This window comes from Plutella xylostella, chromosome 2 (genome assembly GCF_932276165.1).
Source record: "Plutella xylostella chromosome 2, ilPluXylo3.1, whole genome shotgun sequence".
In the NCBI taxonomy this organism is placed as follows: Eukaryota; Metazoa; Arthropoda; class Insecta; order Lepidoptera; family Plutellidae; genus Plutella; species Plutella xylostella.
The window spans coordinates 1,499,019-1,518,252 of NC_063982.1; the positions used below are offsets into that span (position 1 = coordinate 1,499,019).

Genomic DNA, 19,234 nt, shown 5'->3' on the forward strand with positions numbered 1-19,234 from the left:
ACAAAAATTAAGACTTAAAAAAGTAAAATGATCAAATAAATTGTGACTTCACAATTTCCATTTATTAATAACATAATTTAAATAACCTACCTACGTCATTTGTACCTATTAAACTTATGGACTAAATACAACTACTTATAAAAAGACTTGATAATTATCACATTACAATACTTATATCTTAAATAGTATCAGGCGTGTGCTTTCGGCTTCATTTTTGGTGGTTTTATTATTGACCCGATGCTTTTCCGTTTCATCATGGCGGCTTTCTTTTTGGCGGGAGTTTTAGCGCCTTTTGCCGCCTTCATATTCTTCATGGTCATAGACTTCGCTGTTTTTTTCTTAGGCATGTTTTCTTTTTCCTCTTTCTCGACCTCCTTGGCTTTCTTTTGTTTCGGCACTTTAGCTTCAGGTTTTTCTTTTTTTTCCTTGCCTATTGTGAGCCTTTTCGTCTTTTTGACTAATTTCTCTTCCATGGTTTTTTTCTTCTTTGGAATTTTGGTTTTGGCGGGCTTTTCGTTTGTTCCAGATTTTTCTTTTTTTTCTTTTACGGGTTTGGGTTTCTTGACGGTTTTCTTTTTTTCTGTCCGTTCTTTCACATTCGCCAGTTTGAATGACCCCGAGGCGCCCACACCCTTGGTCTGAATGATGGTGCCAGCCTCCACACCTGACTTGATGTATTTCTTGATGTAAAAGTTCAGTTTTTCCGTGTTGACTTCAAAGTTTTCTTCCATATATTTCTTTATGGCGTATAAAGACACGCCCTTCCGGGTTTTTAAAGCAGTTAGGGCTTTCTGGATCATGACCTTTGTGGTGAGTTTTTTGGGATCCGCGTGCTCCGGCAAACTTTCAGACGTGGGACTCTTTGGCATCTTGACTATTTTCTTTTTCGACAAAGCCGATGACAGCTCGATGTCGGAATCTTCGGAAGCCATCTTGTATTCGATGATGCGGGCGGGACGGGTGTCATTTTTATAGTTTTTTTTTTGCGACAGCGCGCTTAGCTACGTCGCAGCATTGCCGCACAGAAAAACGTTGTTTGTTACTGTGCGAAAGTTTTACCGCTTTAGGAACAAATCGGATCCCATTTATTCCTTTACAGTCAAATGAGTCGAACGAGTATAAAAATTAGGTTAAATTTCTTTCCCAGGGTCTAGACCGTATGTAGGTACCTACCAAATTTCATTCAAATCCGTTCAGTAGTTTTGGCGTGAAAGAGTAACAGATAGACAGACAGACAGCCAGACGGACACAGTTACTTTCGCATTTATAATATATTAGTAAGGATTACTTTGCTGAGAAACGCCACCTATAGTTCCTACTACCTACTTCCTACCTAACCACTATCTAGTTAGGTAGGCAGTCTAGGCACCTATACATATAAGTACACTCGCGAGCAACCAAATCGACTCAAGCCTTGACGGCGCAAACATACATTAATACAAGTAAAATTATGAATAGAAATAATAAAAATGATATGTCATTTAAAAGCTTAAGATGTCAGCTTTAATTTGATATCATTATTATTGAAATCCATTCATCATTTTTGAAATAAATGATGTCTGAACGCAATTGTAGGAAAAACGGGAATTTAGGAAAAAAGGGTATGGGTATCGTATTATACAAATTAAACAAAAAATGTTAAGATAAAAATTTATTTATTTAAATCAATACTTTGTATTGCCCCCTCTTGCCCTAATTACAGCCTGCAGCCTGTTTCTCATAGACCTTATCAACTTTTTGACAGTTTCCTGAGGAATGCCGTCCCACTCCTCTAATAAAGCTGTCTTCAGCTCGTCCACGCTTGCAGGGACTGGATTCCTGGCCCGAACTCTTCTTTTGAGCTCGTCCCATAAGTGTTCGATGGGATTCAGGTCAGGACTGAGCGCAGGCCAGTCCATCGTGCGCAATTCCTTCTCTCTCAGAAACTGCCGACTGACTCGTGCCGTGTGGCAGCGGGCATTGTCGTGCATTAGCACGAAGTCTTCACCGACAAATTCTGCATAGGGCACAACATGACCGAGTAGAATGTCGGTGATGTACCGATCAGCTGTTAACCCGCCTCCTCGGCCGCCTCCAGGCACGAAAACAAGTGCGGTTTTTCCCTCTAGAGAAATACCAGCCCACATCATGCAGGAACCGCCGCCATATGCTACTGTTTCAGCGAAACAACATTGGGCAAATCGTTCCCCCGGACGCCGGTAGACCCGGCCTCTCCTGTCACTGCCATGCAGACACACTCTGCACTCATCAGTAAACAGGACCGACCGCCATTGCGCAATGCTCCAATCGAGATGCTCTCGAGCAAACTGAAGACGCGCTTGTCGGTGGCCTGCAGTCAATTTGGGGCCTGATGCAGGTCTTTTTGGTGTCAAGTTGGCTTCCTTCAAGCGTCTTCTCACTGTCCACTCGCTGACAGCCACTTGTCGTACACGTCTCAGTTCTTGCTGCACATCAACGCCCGTAAGGTGTCGATTGCGCAGCGAGGTTGAGACAATGAAGCGGTCGTCTCTCTCTGAAGTGCAGCGGTGGCGGCCCGTTCTTGGTCTTCGATTGAAGGCACCAGTCTCTTGGAACCGTCTGTATACTCGGGATACAGCAGACTGGCTCAAGTGGAGCTGGGCAGCGACTGCTCGCTGACTTAACCCTTGTTGCAGCAAGGCAACAACTTGAGCAGCTTCTTCTGGTGTGGTATCCATGGGTTTGCGAAAACAAGGAATACAATGCAACGAGATGTGTACCGGTCAACTTGCAACAAGCGACTGATAAGGTACACCGGATGTGGAAAGGTTTTATAGCGGGATCAGGTAGCGCAAGGCGTGGATTCCTAATGAGGTAATTAACACTGACGGGCAATTAAAATGCGTCATTAAATCTGCGCTTAGTTTTTTTTTATGGTATTGATCTTAATTGAAAGCCTAATTCTTCAGCTTTCGAATGACATATCACTTTTATATTTACCATTTATCGTTTTAGGAAAATCAATGTATATGTGCGCCGTGAAGGCTTGAGTCGATTTGGTTGCTCGCGAGTGTAGTACTTACTTGATTCTGTAAATTTCATTGAAATACTTACCTTAATGTGTAGGTAGGTATTACTTTCTCACTGCTACAAAGATTTTTGTTTAGCATCATGTATGGTATGGTACCCAGTACCCACCTAAGTATAGGTACTTATAAGTACCTATTAAACTAATTAATCAGTTCACCGGATACCACGAACTAATTTGAATATTCATGCGAATAAATTTAATATTCAACGTTTATCGCCAGTTTAGGGATGGCAAGAAAGATACACAGAAATAAACGACAAACATAGTTAGGTATTAAGTAATATCATAAATATAAGTAAGTCATCAAAGTTCAACCGTAGAGTGCAACTAAGTAAATAAAATACCTATAGGTATGCGTTTCATGGGATTTTTTACATGAAGCGCCATAATTAAATTATATAAATTATTAATACATAGTTTAGGTGGTTACCTAAATCAACACTGTGACTCTGTCCTATTCAGAGTGTTGGTAGAATACCTAGTGGTATAGCCGATCTCCTGGCTTTGGTGACTCTTTTGGTCATTCTGAACAACTTACTACTAAATACTTACTACCTTCATCATCATCATCAGCCAATAGCAATCCACTGCTGACATAGGCCTCTCCCAAGGAGCGCCACAACACTCATCGGTCCTCGGCCTTCCTCATCCAACCACTACCGGTACCCGCCTAAGGTCGTCGGTTCAGCGGGCAGGAGGGCGTCCCACGCTGCGTTTGCCTGTTCGTGGTCTCCACTCGAGAACTCGTCTACCCGAACGGTTATCATAATATGCTATATGCTTTTTTTTTCGAATTTTCACTAATGGAAATTCGTAAAAAAAGTCTCCATAAATAGTCACGTGCACGTGACCAACAAAATTTCTACGAAGAATCCGTTAACAATCCGTATTTTTTAACGAATTTTTAAAACTCTTAGAACTAAAGCAGTAAGGTGTAAACGATTCTTCGGGTAAGCCTCTGACGGCAGAGGAAGGGGTTCGAATTCCGGCGCTGAAATGTATACTTATCAAAGTTGTTGTTTGAAATTTGATCAGTACAATGTAATACCTACCACTACCATCGCTCTTATGCTGAAAGAAAACGGAGCACGTGAGGAAATCTTCATAGTTAGGTATCTAGATTTAACAAGTCTAGATTATTATATAGCTGTTCCCGCGCGCTTCGCTTCGCCTTAAAATGTTTTCCCGTGGGAATTCCGGGATAAAAAGTAGCCTATGTTCTTTCCCAGGGTCTAGACCGTATGTATACCAAATATCATTCAAATCCGTTCAGTAGTTTTGGCGTGAATGAGTAACAGACAGACAGACAGACAGACACAGTTACTTTCGCATTTATAATATTAATATAAGGTCAACCGGGGCCATTGCGCCACAATACTTTGACTTTCATATTCATTTGATCATAACAAACAGACTATACGCCCTATTAAGCTATAACTTGTGATACATATTAGGAAATTTTATCTAGGTTCATATTTTGATGCAATTTTGTAGAATTTTAAATATCTTCTACGTGTAAACGACGTTTCTACAAAAAATGGCATTTTTAGGCGCAATGACCCCTAGTGGGGCTAATGCCTCTTTTACTAGTTTTGTGTGCTTGGAAGAGGTTTTTACAAGTGTAAGTAGATATAATTTATAGAATTACTATTAACGTAGCTAATTATTAGCTTGTAAACTAAATACTGCGCTTAGTTAAGGAGAATTAGTTGATCAAAAATTTTTGGGGCTATGGCGCCTACGTAGCCTAATTTCTTGTAGTGGCATTTACCCCATCCAAGATTCCAGGGGTGCTCAACATTTTATTTATGAAAACTTTATTGGACTTAAAAAAGTATAAATACTTACGTGACAAATTAAAATACAGTATAAAAGCATACAAGGGCATATTTTTTATAATTTGCAATCAAACCACAACTTTAAATTAGTAAGTATAACATTTTTAGAGTCTGACGAAATTTTAATCATTACAAAACTATTTAGACAAGTGGGATCATTCTGTTAAAATGACTATTTTTTATTTATTATATGATTATTTTCTATAAACCGTGTTAACAACATTATAATGTCGACACCAAATGACGCCAAGTTTTTAAAATATTTAGTTTATTATATATTAAAATTATTTACGTTTTAGTTGGATTACCAATCTAAGGGCGGGTTGCACCATTTAACTTTAACTATTACAGACGTCAAATCTCTTGAAGATTGATTTGTCTCGCTAAGAGATTTGACGTTTGTTATAGTTAAAGTTAAATGGTGCAACCCACCCTAAGAATGTTAATTCTGATACGCCGTTAAATGTTCTTCAATATTGCAGAAGGCGCCATTAACCTAGTATTTTTCGTTTAGGAGTAATTTGGTGCTAATTGTCACTGGAACTTTTTCATTGCTCGTGAGTGTATTAAATACATTTATCATAACATAAAATGTTTAGAACCTCTGAAAATGGGGCTATTGCGCCGCAATAGAGGCAATAACCCCATCAGCCCAGAGGCATTTACCCCAAAATAAAAGCTAAACCTACAATTTTGTAATTACATATTGTGTCCGAATCTTACGTTATTTCAATAAAATAATCAAAACAATATGTAAAGCAACAAAACAATAACAGTATTTACAGTTAGGAAACATAGATTCTTTTAAACAAACACACATTTGGAACGATTCAAAAAAACGTGTCAGGAAACCTGAGGTGGCCGAAAGAGGTGAAAAAATTAAAATGGCAGAATTGTTAAGAAAATTAACCCGGATACGACATCTATTGGTCAGAGGTAAAAGTTTCAGTTACAAAGATAGATAGCAGATGACTCCAGTAGTTCTAAAGTATGTGGTTCGGAAGATAAATGGATTCGAGGCATTAGCCCCGTAGGCGACTTGGCCCCGGTTGACCTTATATATTAATATATAAATATATATAGTTAGGATTATGTGAACCCACCCGCAGTGAACCAGCGTGCATGGGAATCCAAGCTTAGGAAGGGAATTTAGACCTTGGGAATATGCACAAAAGTTCCCTTGGAGAAGGTGCAGAAACTTACACCACTACAGAGTATTGAATAGGAATAGAAAAGTTTCTGTAGGTAGGTACTTATTCCGTAGATATTAACTAACACTGTTCCCATCCTATGGTTACCGAAAAATACTTAAGTAAGTAAGTACTTATGTTACAAGAAAAGGCGACCATAAGCATAACTAATTTTGCGTGGTCAGAAAATTTATCCGAAGAGTGTCTCTAAACTCCAACTTGCCTGCCAAGTTTGGATATCAAATTCGTTAGCTAAGCTCATTTGTGTCACACGTACTGATAGTGAAAATAGGTAGGTACTTACTCTCGTACCTCCCTCGGTACTTTATTTTAAGTTTTTTAATTTAATTGTCCTATAATAATATATACCTCCTGATAATTTAGTCACGCGGCGAGCAGTGGTTTTGATGAGTAGCAGCGTCTCCACCAATCAGACAGCTACGAGGACAGCTCGTAGGACGCAGATTGAAACGATTGTCAAGGTAATGTAAGTAGGTATGATTAATTAATAAAGTAAGTGTTGTATTCTTTCTAGTAATTCGGTATTTATTAACCTTTCCGTAAGTAGGTAAGTACGTAGGTAACTAGGTGGGAACATACTTAGGTACATCTAATTAACTAAGTAGGTACCTAGTTGGTCTACATTTTACATTGCATAACAAAGGTGGAAGTTTTTTTGGTTAGTACTAAGTAGGTATAAGGGACGCGTCAACACAATATATATTCACCTCGGCCATACCTCAAAGTCTAGTGACAAACGTCTTCAATCAGTGCGTCCTACTGGTGATAGTGGTGATGGACGTATGGTTCTTCAAATATGCGATGCTGACACTGTTGGACTGGTCCACCGATTTTAGAGTCTACCTTGGCAATGCCAATGAAGTGGGCGCACTTGTGTGAATACCTACGATGTGTCCGTTACGTACGATGCCGGAGGAAAGAGCTATCCTCGAGGTTTCTCTGCAGGACCACATAAAAATAAGGAATTTCGCCAGAGATCTCACCTAATCGACGTAGCAGCTGAAGTAGCAGTGGGCCGGCCATATAGTTAAAGTGAAGAAGAACTGAGGTGGTTCTGAGTATCGTGACCCTCCCTAACTATACCTATGTCCAACAGTGGACGATTACGAGCTGATGATGATGAAGTAGGTAAGTATATTTATCTATATTGGTCTGGCGATATTTTTACCATTAACGAAAGAAAAAAATATAGACATCTCATTTAAAAAAACATAACTAGATGGCGCTAGTAATACCTTAATACGAATACGACAATAAAATAAAATGCTGTGGTCATTGTACATAAATTCATACTTGCGCCATATATGATTTACCTGGATTTACCTACCTTTCGTCATTGACCTAATCTTTTTATGAACTGTCGAGTGAATGTGGCTCCCAGCCCTTCAGAATAATAATAGCCTTGCCAACCATCCACAACATTGTTGTCTATGATTCTAGTCTATGTTTTGTTTGTCTTTGGTATGACAACTGTCATTTTAATGACAGATTTTTTGTGTGTTTATTGCTTCTGTCATGTCAAAGTGATCGTAAATCGAAATCTAACCAAAATTCTCATTTGAATTTTATTTTAAACAGCAATAGATTACATTAATTAAATAATCTTTAAAATCGTAAGAACTTATGTAAGTAAATCAGTGATATGTTACCATTTTCTGTGCTCTTATCGTCTTAGCACAGACGAGAGATTCATGTAAAACTACTGTCGAATAATCAAAACAAATACTAAGGTATGTACAATTCTTTGTTTAATTGCCGTTTTATTCGTATAGATAAAGATAGCTTTGTTGTTTAAAGTGTAAAGAACGTTTCTAATGACCATTTCACGTGTTTAGAGTTTACCTCGACCTCACAACGTTGTCCAGAAGGTCAGTGTTATTCTTACCATTTTAGATTTGCCTAATGAGGTGATTGGTTAACACAGTTAACAGTTTTACTGAATAATAATAACACCGAACATATTATCTTAATATGTTAGTTTTAGGTCAGTTAACACTCCTGTCTGTTTAATTTTACAACCTATTGTATTGTCAATACACTATGTTATTTTGTATTGTTGACTTAATTGGACATAGTGGGGGATTCTATTACATCTCTACTCATGAAGGAGACATAGAATTTGGTTTCTTGTGTTATCTTTCTTAATAAGACAAAATACACATAGATTTTTTATAGTTATTTATTCACTTCCATAAGAAACAATTACATACAATGATTACATTCAGGAGATACACCTCAAAAACTGTGAGATAAATATGTGTGGGGGTAGCAGAATTGCCATACACTGAAGGACTGAAGGGTTATTGGTTTAATCTACACTCTTGATAGGCAACTTGGAGATATCATGCTACATGTTTAAGACTCATTAACAAATATTTTTTAATAAATTAATTTATCTATATACCTATTATCATACTTCCTTAACCAAGTATACTTCAGCCAAGAGCTAGAGTGAGTTGTAGAGCCTATCTGTTGCAAAGTTAGTGTTGTTGGACCCCCTTATTCATAGAGAAGTTACGAAAGAAAAAGAACAATTTGTTCTTTGACAGAGAGGGACAAAACATTTTATTAGATAGATAGATAGATAGAGTACTCTTTATTTGTACACCAAGAAATGATTAACAAATTTTACATAGACACTTAACTAGGGTACAAAAGGCGGTCTTATCGCTTATAGCGATCTCTTCCAGACAACCTTTGGATGGATGGACTAGAGATATAAAAGGGGTACAGTGTACTTACTCAAGGAATATAGTATAAGTTAAGTTATTATTATCTACTACACACTAAATATAAGCAAAAAATAAATAAAAAATACACACAAGTACATACGCCTACTACATGTATTACAATACACAATTATATACAATATAATACATATATATATATATATACAAACACATATATACATATACATACATACATCATATACATACACATACATATCATACATATTATACCTACATACATGATTTTTAATACATATTTAATGATCTGATAACAGCTAAACAGTTGATTTAAGGTAGTGTTCCTTCACCATTCTCTTAAAGGTTTCCAGAGTTGGTGCTTGTCGGATTTTTGAAGGAAGATCATTCCACAAAGTGATAGCTCGTACTGTGTAAGAAGCACTGAAGAATTTAGTGGTATTAGGAGGGATATTAAGGCGGAGATTGTGGGTAGAGCGCAGTGTCAGGTTGTGAGATTCACAACGAAGCTGAAAGCGTTCTTTTAAGTAAGCGGGGTATGTTGGGTTAAAGAGTATGGAATATAAAAGTGAAAGAATGTGGGCATTGCGACGAAGACGAATAGGGAGCCACTTGAGTTTCGCGCGAAAGTCGGAAACATGGTCATATTTGCGTAAGCCAAATATAAACCGTATAGAAAAATTTTGGAGTCGCTCAAGCTTATTTAACTGCTCCTCAGTTAAATCTGGATAGCAAGAATCGGCATAATCTAAAATAGGTAGAAGTAAAGACTGAGAAAGCTCAATTTTGGTGGAAGTGGGCAAGAAATTCCGCAATCTGCGAAGTGAACCTGCTGAAGCAAACATCTTTCTACTAACTACTTCCAGCTGCTTTTTCCATGTCATGGATCTGTCCAGATACACCCCCAAGTTTTTAACTTCTTTACTCCACTCTATATGTACACCATCAAAAATAACTGGTGGAAGGGAATCGAAGTCAATCATGGAAATAAATCTAGGGCTGCCAAGAATGATCACCTGGGTTTTAGTCGGATTGACTCTTAGGCCGAAGTCACTGCTCCACGTCAAAATATGTTCTAGGTCAGTATTTGTTCTGTTGATTGCAACGGAGAGATCTGATAAAGGCGCATGGCTGTATATTTGTATCATCTGCATAAAGGTGGTAGGAAGAAGATAAGTGATTAGAAATACTGTTAATAAATATGGCAAAGAGAAGAGGGGACAACACGCCACCTTGCGGGACTCCGGCCGTTGTGCTGCACCATAGAGAGAATGACTCCTCAATACGGATTCGCTGCCGGCGCCCGTGCAAGTAACTATGAAACCAGTCAATTACCGTTGGAGATACATTAAGAGAGCGCAATATCCCCAATAGTATGTCATAATCGACTGTATTGAAGGCATTGCTAAAATCGAGTAGTGACAGCACCGTCAGCTCACCATTCTCCATACCCTGACGAACGTCGTCAGTGATTTTCACTAAGGCCGTTACAGTGCTATGTCCCGGGCGGAACCCAGATTGGTACGGATTCATTAAGTTGTTTCGCACTAGGAATGCATTCAGCTGGTAATGGACCAGACGTTCGAGTACCTTGGAAAGGAAGGGAAGGATGGAAATAGGACGGAAGTCAGCAAGAGATGGATTGGATTTCTTGGGCAAGGGAGTGACTTGAGCATCTTTCCAAGCGGATGGGAATGTTTTAGAGGAAATGGAATAGTTAAGGATGTGTGTGATTACTGGGAGGATTATGTCAAGAATAGGAAGAACCATGTTCCGACTGATACTGTCAGTACCGATCGCATTCGATGTGATATGTAGTATGCTCTTCTTAACGTCACAATCGGTAAAGTCACTGAAGTTAAATAAGGAAATGTCAGGAGTTGGTTGAGATGAAAGAAAATTCAGTGTGTTGAAAATTAGTTAAAACGTATTGTAACTTTTCTATGAATAAGGGGGTAAGTTTTAGATAGTTCTGTAGCTGTACATCATCAGCCAATAATCATCCACTGCTGGACATAGGCCTCTCCCAAGGAACGCCATAACACTCGGTCCTCGGCCTTCCTCATCCAACCACTACCCGCCACCCGCCTAAGGTCGTCAGTCCAGCGGGCAGGAGCGCTGCCGCTGTCCCACGCTGCGTTTGCCTGTTCGTGGTCTCCACTCGAGAACTCGTCTACCCCAACGGTTATCGGTTCTTCGGCAGATATGACCAGCCCACTGCCACTTCAGCTTGCATATTTTGACAGCTATGTCGGTAACCTTAGTCCTCTGACGGATAACCTCATTTCTGATACGATCCATCAGTCTCATGTCTGTAGCTGTACAGTTATTATAATTGATAAAGTTTATGCAGAAATTGTGAAACAAGCATTAAATATTGAAAAGCTTACTTTGGGAGTCGATAATAAGTAATTACTTAATTATTTTATATGTAAACAAGGGATACAGTAAAAACAATGATTATGATAAGTGTGTTGACACATGAATTCTTGTATTATTAGCATTGTATTTTAGATAAAATCAGGCATGGGCAAGGGAATAGCAATGATAGTCTTTCATACATTACTAGCTATTCCCGCGAGCTACGCTTCACCTTAATAAGTTTTCCCGTGGGAATTCTGGAATAAAAAGTAGCCTATTTTCTTTCTCAGGGTCTAGACCGTGTGTATATCAAATTTCATTCAAAGCCGTCCAGTAGTTTTGGTGTGAAAGAGTAACAGACAGACAGACACAGTTACTTTCGCATTTATAATATTAGTTAGGATTAGGATTAGTTAGGATAACAAAATTACCAGTCAAAAAAGAACAGTATATGCCTGTTTCTGTATGCCTTTATAATACTAATTTACTACTGGACCTACTTATATATTTTTCTTTGGAAGAAGTGACTCAAAAGCTGAATTTGATACTTTGTAATTGGACTCTGTACCAACTTTAGTCCTTGACCTAACATACTCATGTTTGTAATACATAATACGAAAAGTATAATAAATAGATCTTTACGGGTATAATGATTAAATGGTTTTGATGATTTTATGTTTATTTTCAGGTATAATGACTGACTATCACATAAGGGAAGCGGCGGAGTCCCTGCTGGGCAGTGTGACGTCACCGCAGTATCCTTACAGAAATTATACTAATTGTAAGTACCTAGCTATCTACATACAGGGTGTCCTGTTGGTCAGAACAAAAGTTATTTGGAATGACTATGTCATTTTTACCAGCATAATGGCACAGATGGGACATGTTTTATATACAGAGAAAATATTGCATTGCATCTACCTTAGGTATTTTAAACTTATTTTAAAGTGTCAAAAGCTATTAATTTAGGGTTCCATGGTCCAATTTTACCATTCGATCTTTCCACTAACACCCACACTACCTCTATTCCAGCCCACTCGGTGAACATAGTGACAGAAGACCTAGTGGCAGGACATAGACCTCAAGGGCGTATGTCCACGGTGCGCCGGTTCTTCTGTCTGTTCGTCACGTTCGACCTGCTGTTCACCAGCCTCATGTGGCTCATCTGTGTCATGGTGAGACGACATTTTGATATTTTTTATATAAGTATACTTTAAGAGTGTGTTTCACTATGTGTGGATAATGGCTATCTGTGGGATAAAAGACAGTTTTTATTCAGACATTCTGAAATAGGTTCTTACTCTTCTTCAACTGGTAGAAAAGTGTAAGTAGGTTAATTGTTTTGTTGGCCTCGAGTTAATAGGATAAAGCTCGAAATATGAGACCCACATTTTATCTGCTGACTAAGCCGATTTTGATAAAATAAGGCTAAGAACACTTGGGGTAACATTACCTACGACCGTAAAAAAAACAATTCGAAAATCGGTTCAGCCGTTGAAGTGCTACGCTACCGCAGACAGATACACAGACGTACACAGATGTTGTTTGTCACGGTAACAAAGGAAACCAAGCTGTACCTTTTATAGATAGTGTTTGTCGCGGTGGTAGCTCAGTCGGGTAAGCGCCCGCTTCTCACGCCAGAGATGCGGGTTCGATCCCGGCGCTGACATGTACCAATGAGTTCTTTTAACTTAAGTACAATGTATACCATCGCTCTTACGGTGAAGGAAAACATCGTGAGGAAACCTGCATATCTAGATCTAGCAAATCTAGATATGTGAACCCACCAACCCGCAGTGGACCAGCGTGGTGGGGAAATGGTCCAAGCTTAGGAAGGCAGTTTAGACCTTGGGGATATGCACAAAGGTTCCATTCGAGAGAGCCAGGTGCAGGTACTTACACCCCCACAGAGAATAGAATAGAATAGAATAGATAGTGTTTGTCACCGACTCACTAAAACCTATTCTGGACACCCTGTATTTATGTACCTATATTTCCTATCGTTTCAGTTACGCGGAGAGACGCTAGAACAGATATTCAACAGAGAGATCCTGCACTACGACATAAAGATATCTCTGTTCGACATCGTGCTACTAGCTGTTATACGTTTCTCAGTGCTACTGTTGTTCTACGCACTGCTGTATATAAATAATTGGAGCGTTATAGCTGTGAGTATACATTTATTATTTAAACATGATTAAAAAAATAAATTGAATAAAATGTTTGGGTTTAAAAATTGCTTCTTTTTTTTTCTGGAAAAAAAAATAATATTCTATTATAATAATTAGTAGGAGCGGTGGTAGCTCAGTCGGGTAAGCGCCCGCTTCTCAAGCAAGAGATGCGGGTTCGAATCCCGGCGCTGACATGTACCAATGAGTTCTTTTAACTTAAGTACAATGTATACCATCGCTCTTACGGTGAAGGAAAACATCGTGAGGAAACCTGCATATCTAGATTTAGCACATCTAGATATGTGGACCCACCAACCCGCAGTGGACCAGCGTGGTGGGAAAATGGTCCAAGCTTAGGAAGGCAGTTTAGACCTTGGGGATATGCACAAAGGTTCCACTCGAGAGAGCCAGGTGCAGGTACTTACACCCCCACAGAGAATAGAATAGAATAGAATAATAATTAGTATCGGAGTCCTACCTGAACTTTGTTTAATATACTTACTTGTTTACATACCTACTCATATTTTTTATAAGCTCTCATTGTATATATGTATAAGTTTTTTTGTACAAATATAAAGTAAAACTGAATTTTATTTGTTTCAGCTATCTACAGGGGGAACATGTGCCTTTTTAATAGCAAAAGTGTTTTTTTTCGACGTGAGTATATTTTTCTCTTTACATAATAATAGCTAATCACAATAACCTAGAACGAAACTTTAGTCTTACGGTCTTATTCATAAAAAAACCTTAAAGTAGGTTTACTGAGCTCAATAGTTACGGAACACATTAAGCCTATTTGAGGTTTCGTAAAAATCTCTATTCATAATAGTTCCGTAGACCTTCAATAACTATAGTGATGCTAATAGATTTCACAGACCAAACATTTTGACATTTACCCTATTAAGTTGCCGGTCCGACGAAACCATAAACAAAAATAGCGAAAACTTTCATTCATTTATCAATCTCTATTATCTATGTTAGCCACGGCGCGGCACTTAAAAAAGTTTACGTTGGCTTAAAGGCGCAGTTGGCCAAGCCAAAACTTACAAAAAAAATAATTAAATTTTTACGTTACCATGGCAACTTATTTTCAGCAAATATTAACTCACAACAAATGTCAAATCGTCAATAAAGCAGAACAGCTGTTGACCGGCCGCCATGTTTTTGTACAAGAGGAGGTTTACGGAAGGTGTATAGTAGGGTCCAGCCAACTTTAGCATATCAAGGTTTTACGAATCAGTTGGAGAGTTCTTTAGCGCTATTGATCGTTTATGAATAAAGTTTTTTTGACATTTGCTTATAGCAGGCCTATAGGTCTCCCGTAACTTTTTATGAATAAGACCGATACTCTATATACAATGCAGCATCTCACAAAACTCATCCATTCTTCATCATTCATTTCTCCACTGAGAAACTCTTTCGTTCATTTATTCACTCCTTAAAATCGACATGCTAACCGTAGGTACTAAACAAGATAGCTTTTGTACTGCCCATATAATTTATTTTATTTTAAGTTAGATTTTGGAAACTTAGGTAAGAGTTATAGTGTATGTATCTATAAATGTATTTGTGAAGATATATCAGCTGTCCGACACCCATATCACAGGCTCTGCCTAGCTGGTGATCGCATGGCCGTATGTGAGATGTCTCCACATATTTACTTATTTATTTCATTCATTCAGTGGCCAGACGCAGCGCAGCCGGTCTACCAAGTGTTCCTGATCCTGGCCTCGTTCACTCTGTCGTGGGGCGAGGCGTGGTTCCTCGACTTCAGGGTGCTGCCTCAGGAGTGTCGCGCGCAGGACATCATCGACTCTATCAGTAAGTTTAAAGCTTAATTTGTGCCACTAATTTTGTGCCGCCATTTTGCCAAAATGGCCGTTGCGGCTATAACAAAATGGCGCCGGTTTTATTCAAAATGGTGGATGCTATAATAACGTGAGTGTAGCCTATTTAAGTGTCTAGCCCCGCAGGGCTATGAAATGCCATCTAGTATATTAAGAGCGCTGACTAGTGTTTAAAATAGTGGTGACAACTATAATTACAGTATTGTAGCCTTAGTTAGTGTCTTGCCCCGCAGGGCTATGATAAATCTACTCTGAATGAAGAACCGCATAGGTTAAATTGCCGGTATAATGGCGTCAATAAACAGCTGCATGAGTTCGCTCGCTGAGTGTAGACAGTCTCCCAGGTGTTCCTGATCCTGGCCTCGTTCACTCTGTAGTGGGGCGAGGCGTGGTTCCTCGACTTCAGGGTGCTGCCTCAGGAGTGTCGGGCTCAGGACATCATCGACTCTATCAGTAAGTTTAAAGCTTATTTTGTGCCGCCATTTTGCCAAAATGGCCGCTGCGGCTATAACAAAATGGCGCCGGTTTTATTCAAAAGGGTGGATGCTATAATAACGTGAGTGTAGCCTAATTAAGTATCTTGCCCCGCAGGGCTATGAAATGCCATCTAGTATAGTGAAAGCGCTGACTAGTATTTAAAATAGCGGTGACAACTATAATAACAGTAATGTAGCTTTAGTTAGTGTCTTGCCCCGCAGGGATATGATAAATCTACTCTGGATGAATAACCGCATAGGTTAAATTGCCGGTATAATGGGGTCAATAAACAGTCACCTCAGGAACACCTGGGAGACTGTCTACACTCAGCGAGCGAACTCATGTAGGTTCCCTCGCTGAGTGCAGACAGTCTCCCAGGTGTTGCTGATCCTGGCCTCGTTCACTCTGTCGTGGGGCGAGGCGTGGTTCCTCGACTTCAGGGTGCTGCCTCAGGAGTTTCGCGCGCAGGACATCATCGACTCTATCAGTAAGTTAAAAGCTTACTTTGTGCCACTCATTTTGTGCCGCCATTTTGCCAAAATGGCCGTTGCGGCTATAACAAAATGGCGCCGGTTTTATTCAAAATGGTGGATGCTATGATAACGTAAGTGTGGCCTAATTAAGTGTATAGCCCCGCAGGGCTGTGAAATGCCATTTAGTATATTAAAAGCGCTGACTAGTGTTTAAAGTGACTTAGCGGTGACAACATTTTTGTAATTTTACACCTTACTTCTGACCTGTGAATCACAAATAAATGACTTTGAACTTTGAACTTTGAACTTTGAACAACTATAATAACAGCAATGTAGCCTTAGTAAGTGTCTTGCCCCGCAGGGCTATGATAAATCTACTCTGAATGAATAACCGCATAGGTTAAATTGCCGGTATAATGGGGTCAATAAACAGCTGTGTTAGTTCGCTCGCTGTGTGCAGACAGTCTCCCAGGTGTTGCTGATCCTCGCCTCGTTCACTCTGTCGTGGGTGCTGCGCAGGAGTGTCGGGCGCAGGACATCATCGACTCTATCAGTAAGATAGTTATTTTAGCTTGGCAAATTGTGAAGGTGTCAAATATAAAGACACCATTTTGCTATTTTAGTTAAGATGGCCGCGGTTATAACAAAATGGCGCCGGTTTTATGTCAAATGGGGTGATTTGACGCAAAAAATACCAATTTCTAATCAAAATGGCGGTTGCTATAACAACGTGAGTGTAGCTTAGTTAAGTGTCTTGCCCCGCAGGGCTAAAAAAGGCGATCTGATAGATTAAAAGCGCTATAATAAGTAGGTATTACGAAGCCTAAATAAGTGTCTTGCCCCGCAGGGCTACAAAGTTAAAAACGCTTTATAGTATCAAAAATGGTGATAGCATCAACATCATACAGCTTAATTAGCCGTTAAAATGGCGTCAATAAACAGCTCCATGATTTCTCTCGCTGAGTGCAGACAGTCTACCAAGTGTTCCTGATCCTCGCGTCGTTCACTCTGTCGTGGGGCGAGGCGTGGTTCCTCGACTTCAGGGTGCTGCCTTAGGAGTGTCGGGCGCAGGACATTATCGACTCTATCAGTAAGATATAAGGCTTCATTCAAGAAGGCATATTCTGAAGGTGTCAAATTTATAGACGCCATTTTGAAATGTTACCTAAGATGGCCGCTGCGGCTGTCACAAAATGGCGCCGTTTTATATCAAAAGTAGTGAATGGACGTGGCTATATTAACGTGAAGGTAGACTAATTAAGTGTCTAGCCCCGCAGGGCTATGAAATGCGATCTAATAGATAAAAAGCGCTGCTATGAGTTTTAAGTAGGTATCTATACGTTGCTTAAATAAGTGTCTTGCCCCGCAGGGCTACCAACTTCCTTGTAAAAGATTGAAAACGCCCTTTAGTATCTTTCACCGTCATAACTAAGATCTATGTACCGAGGGTTAAGTCCTATTCAAAATGGTGGTTGCTGTAATAAGAGGAAGGCTAGCTATGCTAGTTTAAGTAAGTGTCTTGCCCCACAGGGCTACGACGTTCCATGTCAAAAAAAGCCAATAGCCTAACGTTTAATTCGATGTTAAAACGGCGTCAAAAATCAATAAGCCGCTCCATGAGTTCGCTCGCTGAGTGCAGACAGTCTCCCAGGTGTTCCTGATCCTGGCGTCGTTCACTCTGTCGTGGGGCGAGGCGTGGTTCCTCGACTTCAGGGTGCTGCCTCAGGAGTGCCGCGCGCAGGACATCATCGACTCTATCAGTAAGACTTAAGACTCCCATCTATTTAAGTGTGACAGGGAAATTTACCTAGTATCCTTATGCTACGTTTTACAAAATGGCCTCCGCCGCTGTCACAAAATGGCGCCGGCTTGTGTCAATAGGAGTAATTTGGCGTAGCCTAATTAAGTGTCTAGCCCCGCAGGTCTATAAAATGCGATCTTATAGATTAAAAGCGCTATTATTAGTACGTACCTATACGTTGCCTAAATAAGTGTCTTGCCCCGCAGGGCTACGTAGTTCAATGTTAAAGATTAAACATGGCGTAATACTAAAGTATCAATGATTTACTGTTAAAATGGGGTCAATAAACAGCTCCATGAGTTCGCTCGCGGAGTGCAGGCCCCCAGGTGTGGCTGATCCTGGCCTCGTTCACGCTGTCGTGGGGCGAGGCGTGGTTCCTCGACTTCAGGGTGCTGCCTCAGGAGTGTCGCGCGCAGGACATCATCGACTCTATCAGTAAGACATACAGCTCATATATTATCTACATTCTAATGTTATAAAATGATGGGTGACGCCATTTTGAAATGATTATTAAGATGGCCGCTGCTGCTGTCACAAAATGGCGCCGGTTTATGTCCAAAAGAAAGATTTGGCACCATTTTTTTTATCAAAATGCCGGAAACTATAATAACGTGAGTGTAGCCTAATCAAGTGTCTAGCCCCGCAGGGCTATGAAATGCGATCTAATAGATTAAAAGCGCTGTTATAAGTAGGTATACGAACCTTAAATAAGTGTCTAGCCCCGCGGGGCTACAAAGTTAAAACGCTTTATAGTATCATAAATGGCGACAGCATCAATAAACAGCTTTTTTTTTTTTAAAGATTTTATTATCACTCCACAGACTTTATGTCCGTGCCTTTTTGAGAGATCAATATATTGTGAGAGTTTGGTTGTTTTTTATCTTCATCTTTTAACTACTCACTACTCAATGTGGAAGCTTATAATATATATATTTTATCTTTTATATATATATATACCTACATATTATTAATAATTTTTTTTTTTTTTGCACTCCTGGAGGAAAATCTACACAGACACCTGGGAATGGGACCCAGGTAGTGTCGGCCTTTAACCGACTAAAAACCCCCAGTTGTGCATTCGGGGTACCTGGATGTGGGAAGACAACCTGGGTGGTAAATAACTTCGATGTAAGCAAAGACACCATTATCACCACGACAACTGAGGCGGCCGTCGATATACGAAACAGGCTAGCGCATAGGATCGGGGACATGGTTAGAACTAGGGTACGTACGATGGCATCAGTCCTAGTAAACGGCTTTAGAGAACATGTCGGATGCCAACGCCTGATAATTGACGAGGC

The 19,234-nt window shown here is 39.7% G+C and overlaps 2 protein-coding genes across 2 annotated transcripts; one reads left to right on the forward strand and one right to left on the reverse strand.

Moving 5' to 3' along the window:
• Nucleotides 1–988, reverse strand: LOC105396937 (histone H1.1, embryonic). The gene has a single exon (XM_011568949.3). It carries the CDS (start codon nt 930–932, stop codon nt 189–191), a length of 744 nt encoding a protein of 247 aa, XP_011567251.3. The 5' UTR covers nt 933–988; the 3' UTR covers nt 1–188.
• Nucleotides 989–7,590: 6,602 nt separating this feature from the next.
• Nucleotides 7,591–18,412, forward strand: LOC105393929 (steroidogenic acute regulatory protein-like). Its single transcript, XM_048625662.1, has 10 exons — nt 7,591–7,828; nt 11,853–11,945; nt 12,197–12,339; nt 13,174–13,332; nt 13,939–13,992; nt 15,018–15,156; nt 16,021–16,146; nt 17,097–17,176; nt 17,772–17,892; nt 18,252–18,412. Exons 2-10 carry the CDS (start codon nt 11,858–11,860, stop codon nt 18,410–18,412), a joined length of 1,071 nt encoding a protein of 356 aa, XP_048481619.1. The 5' UTR covers nt 7,591–7,828; nt 11,853–11,857.
• Nucleotides 18,413–19,234: the final 822 nt, after the last annotated feature.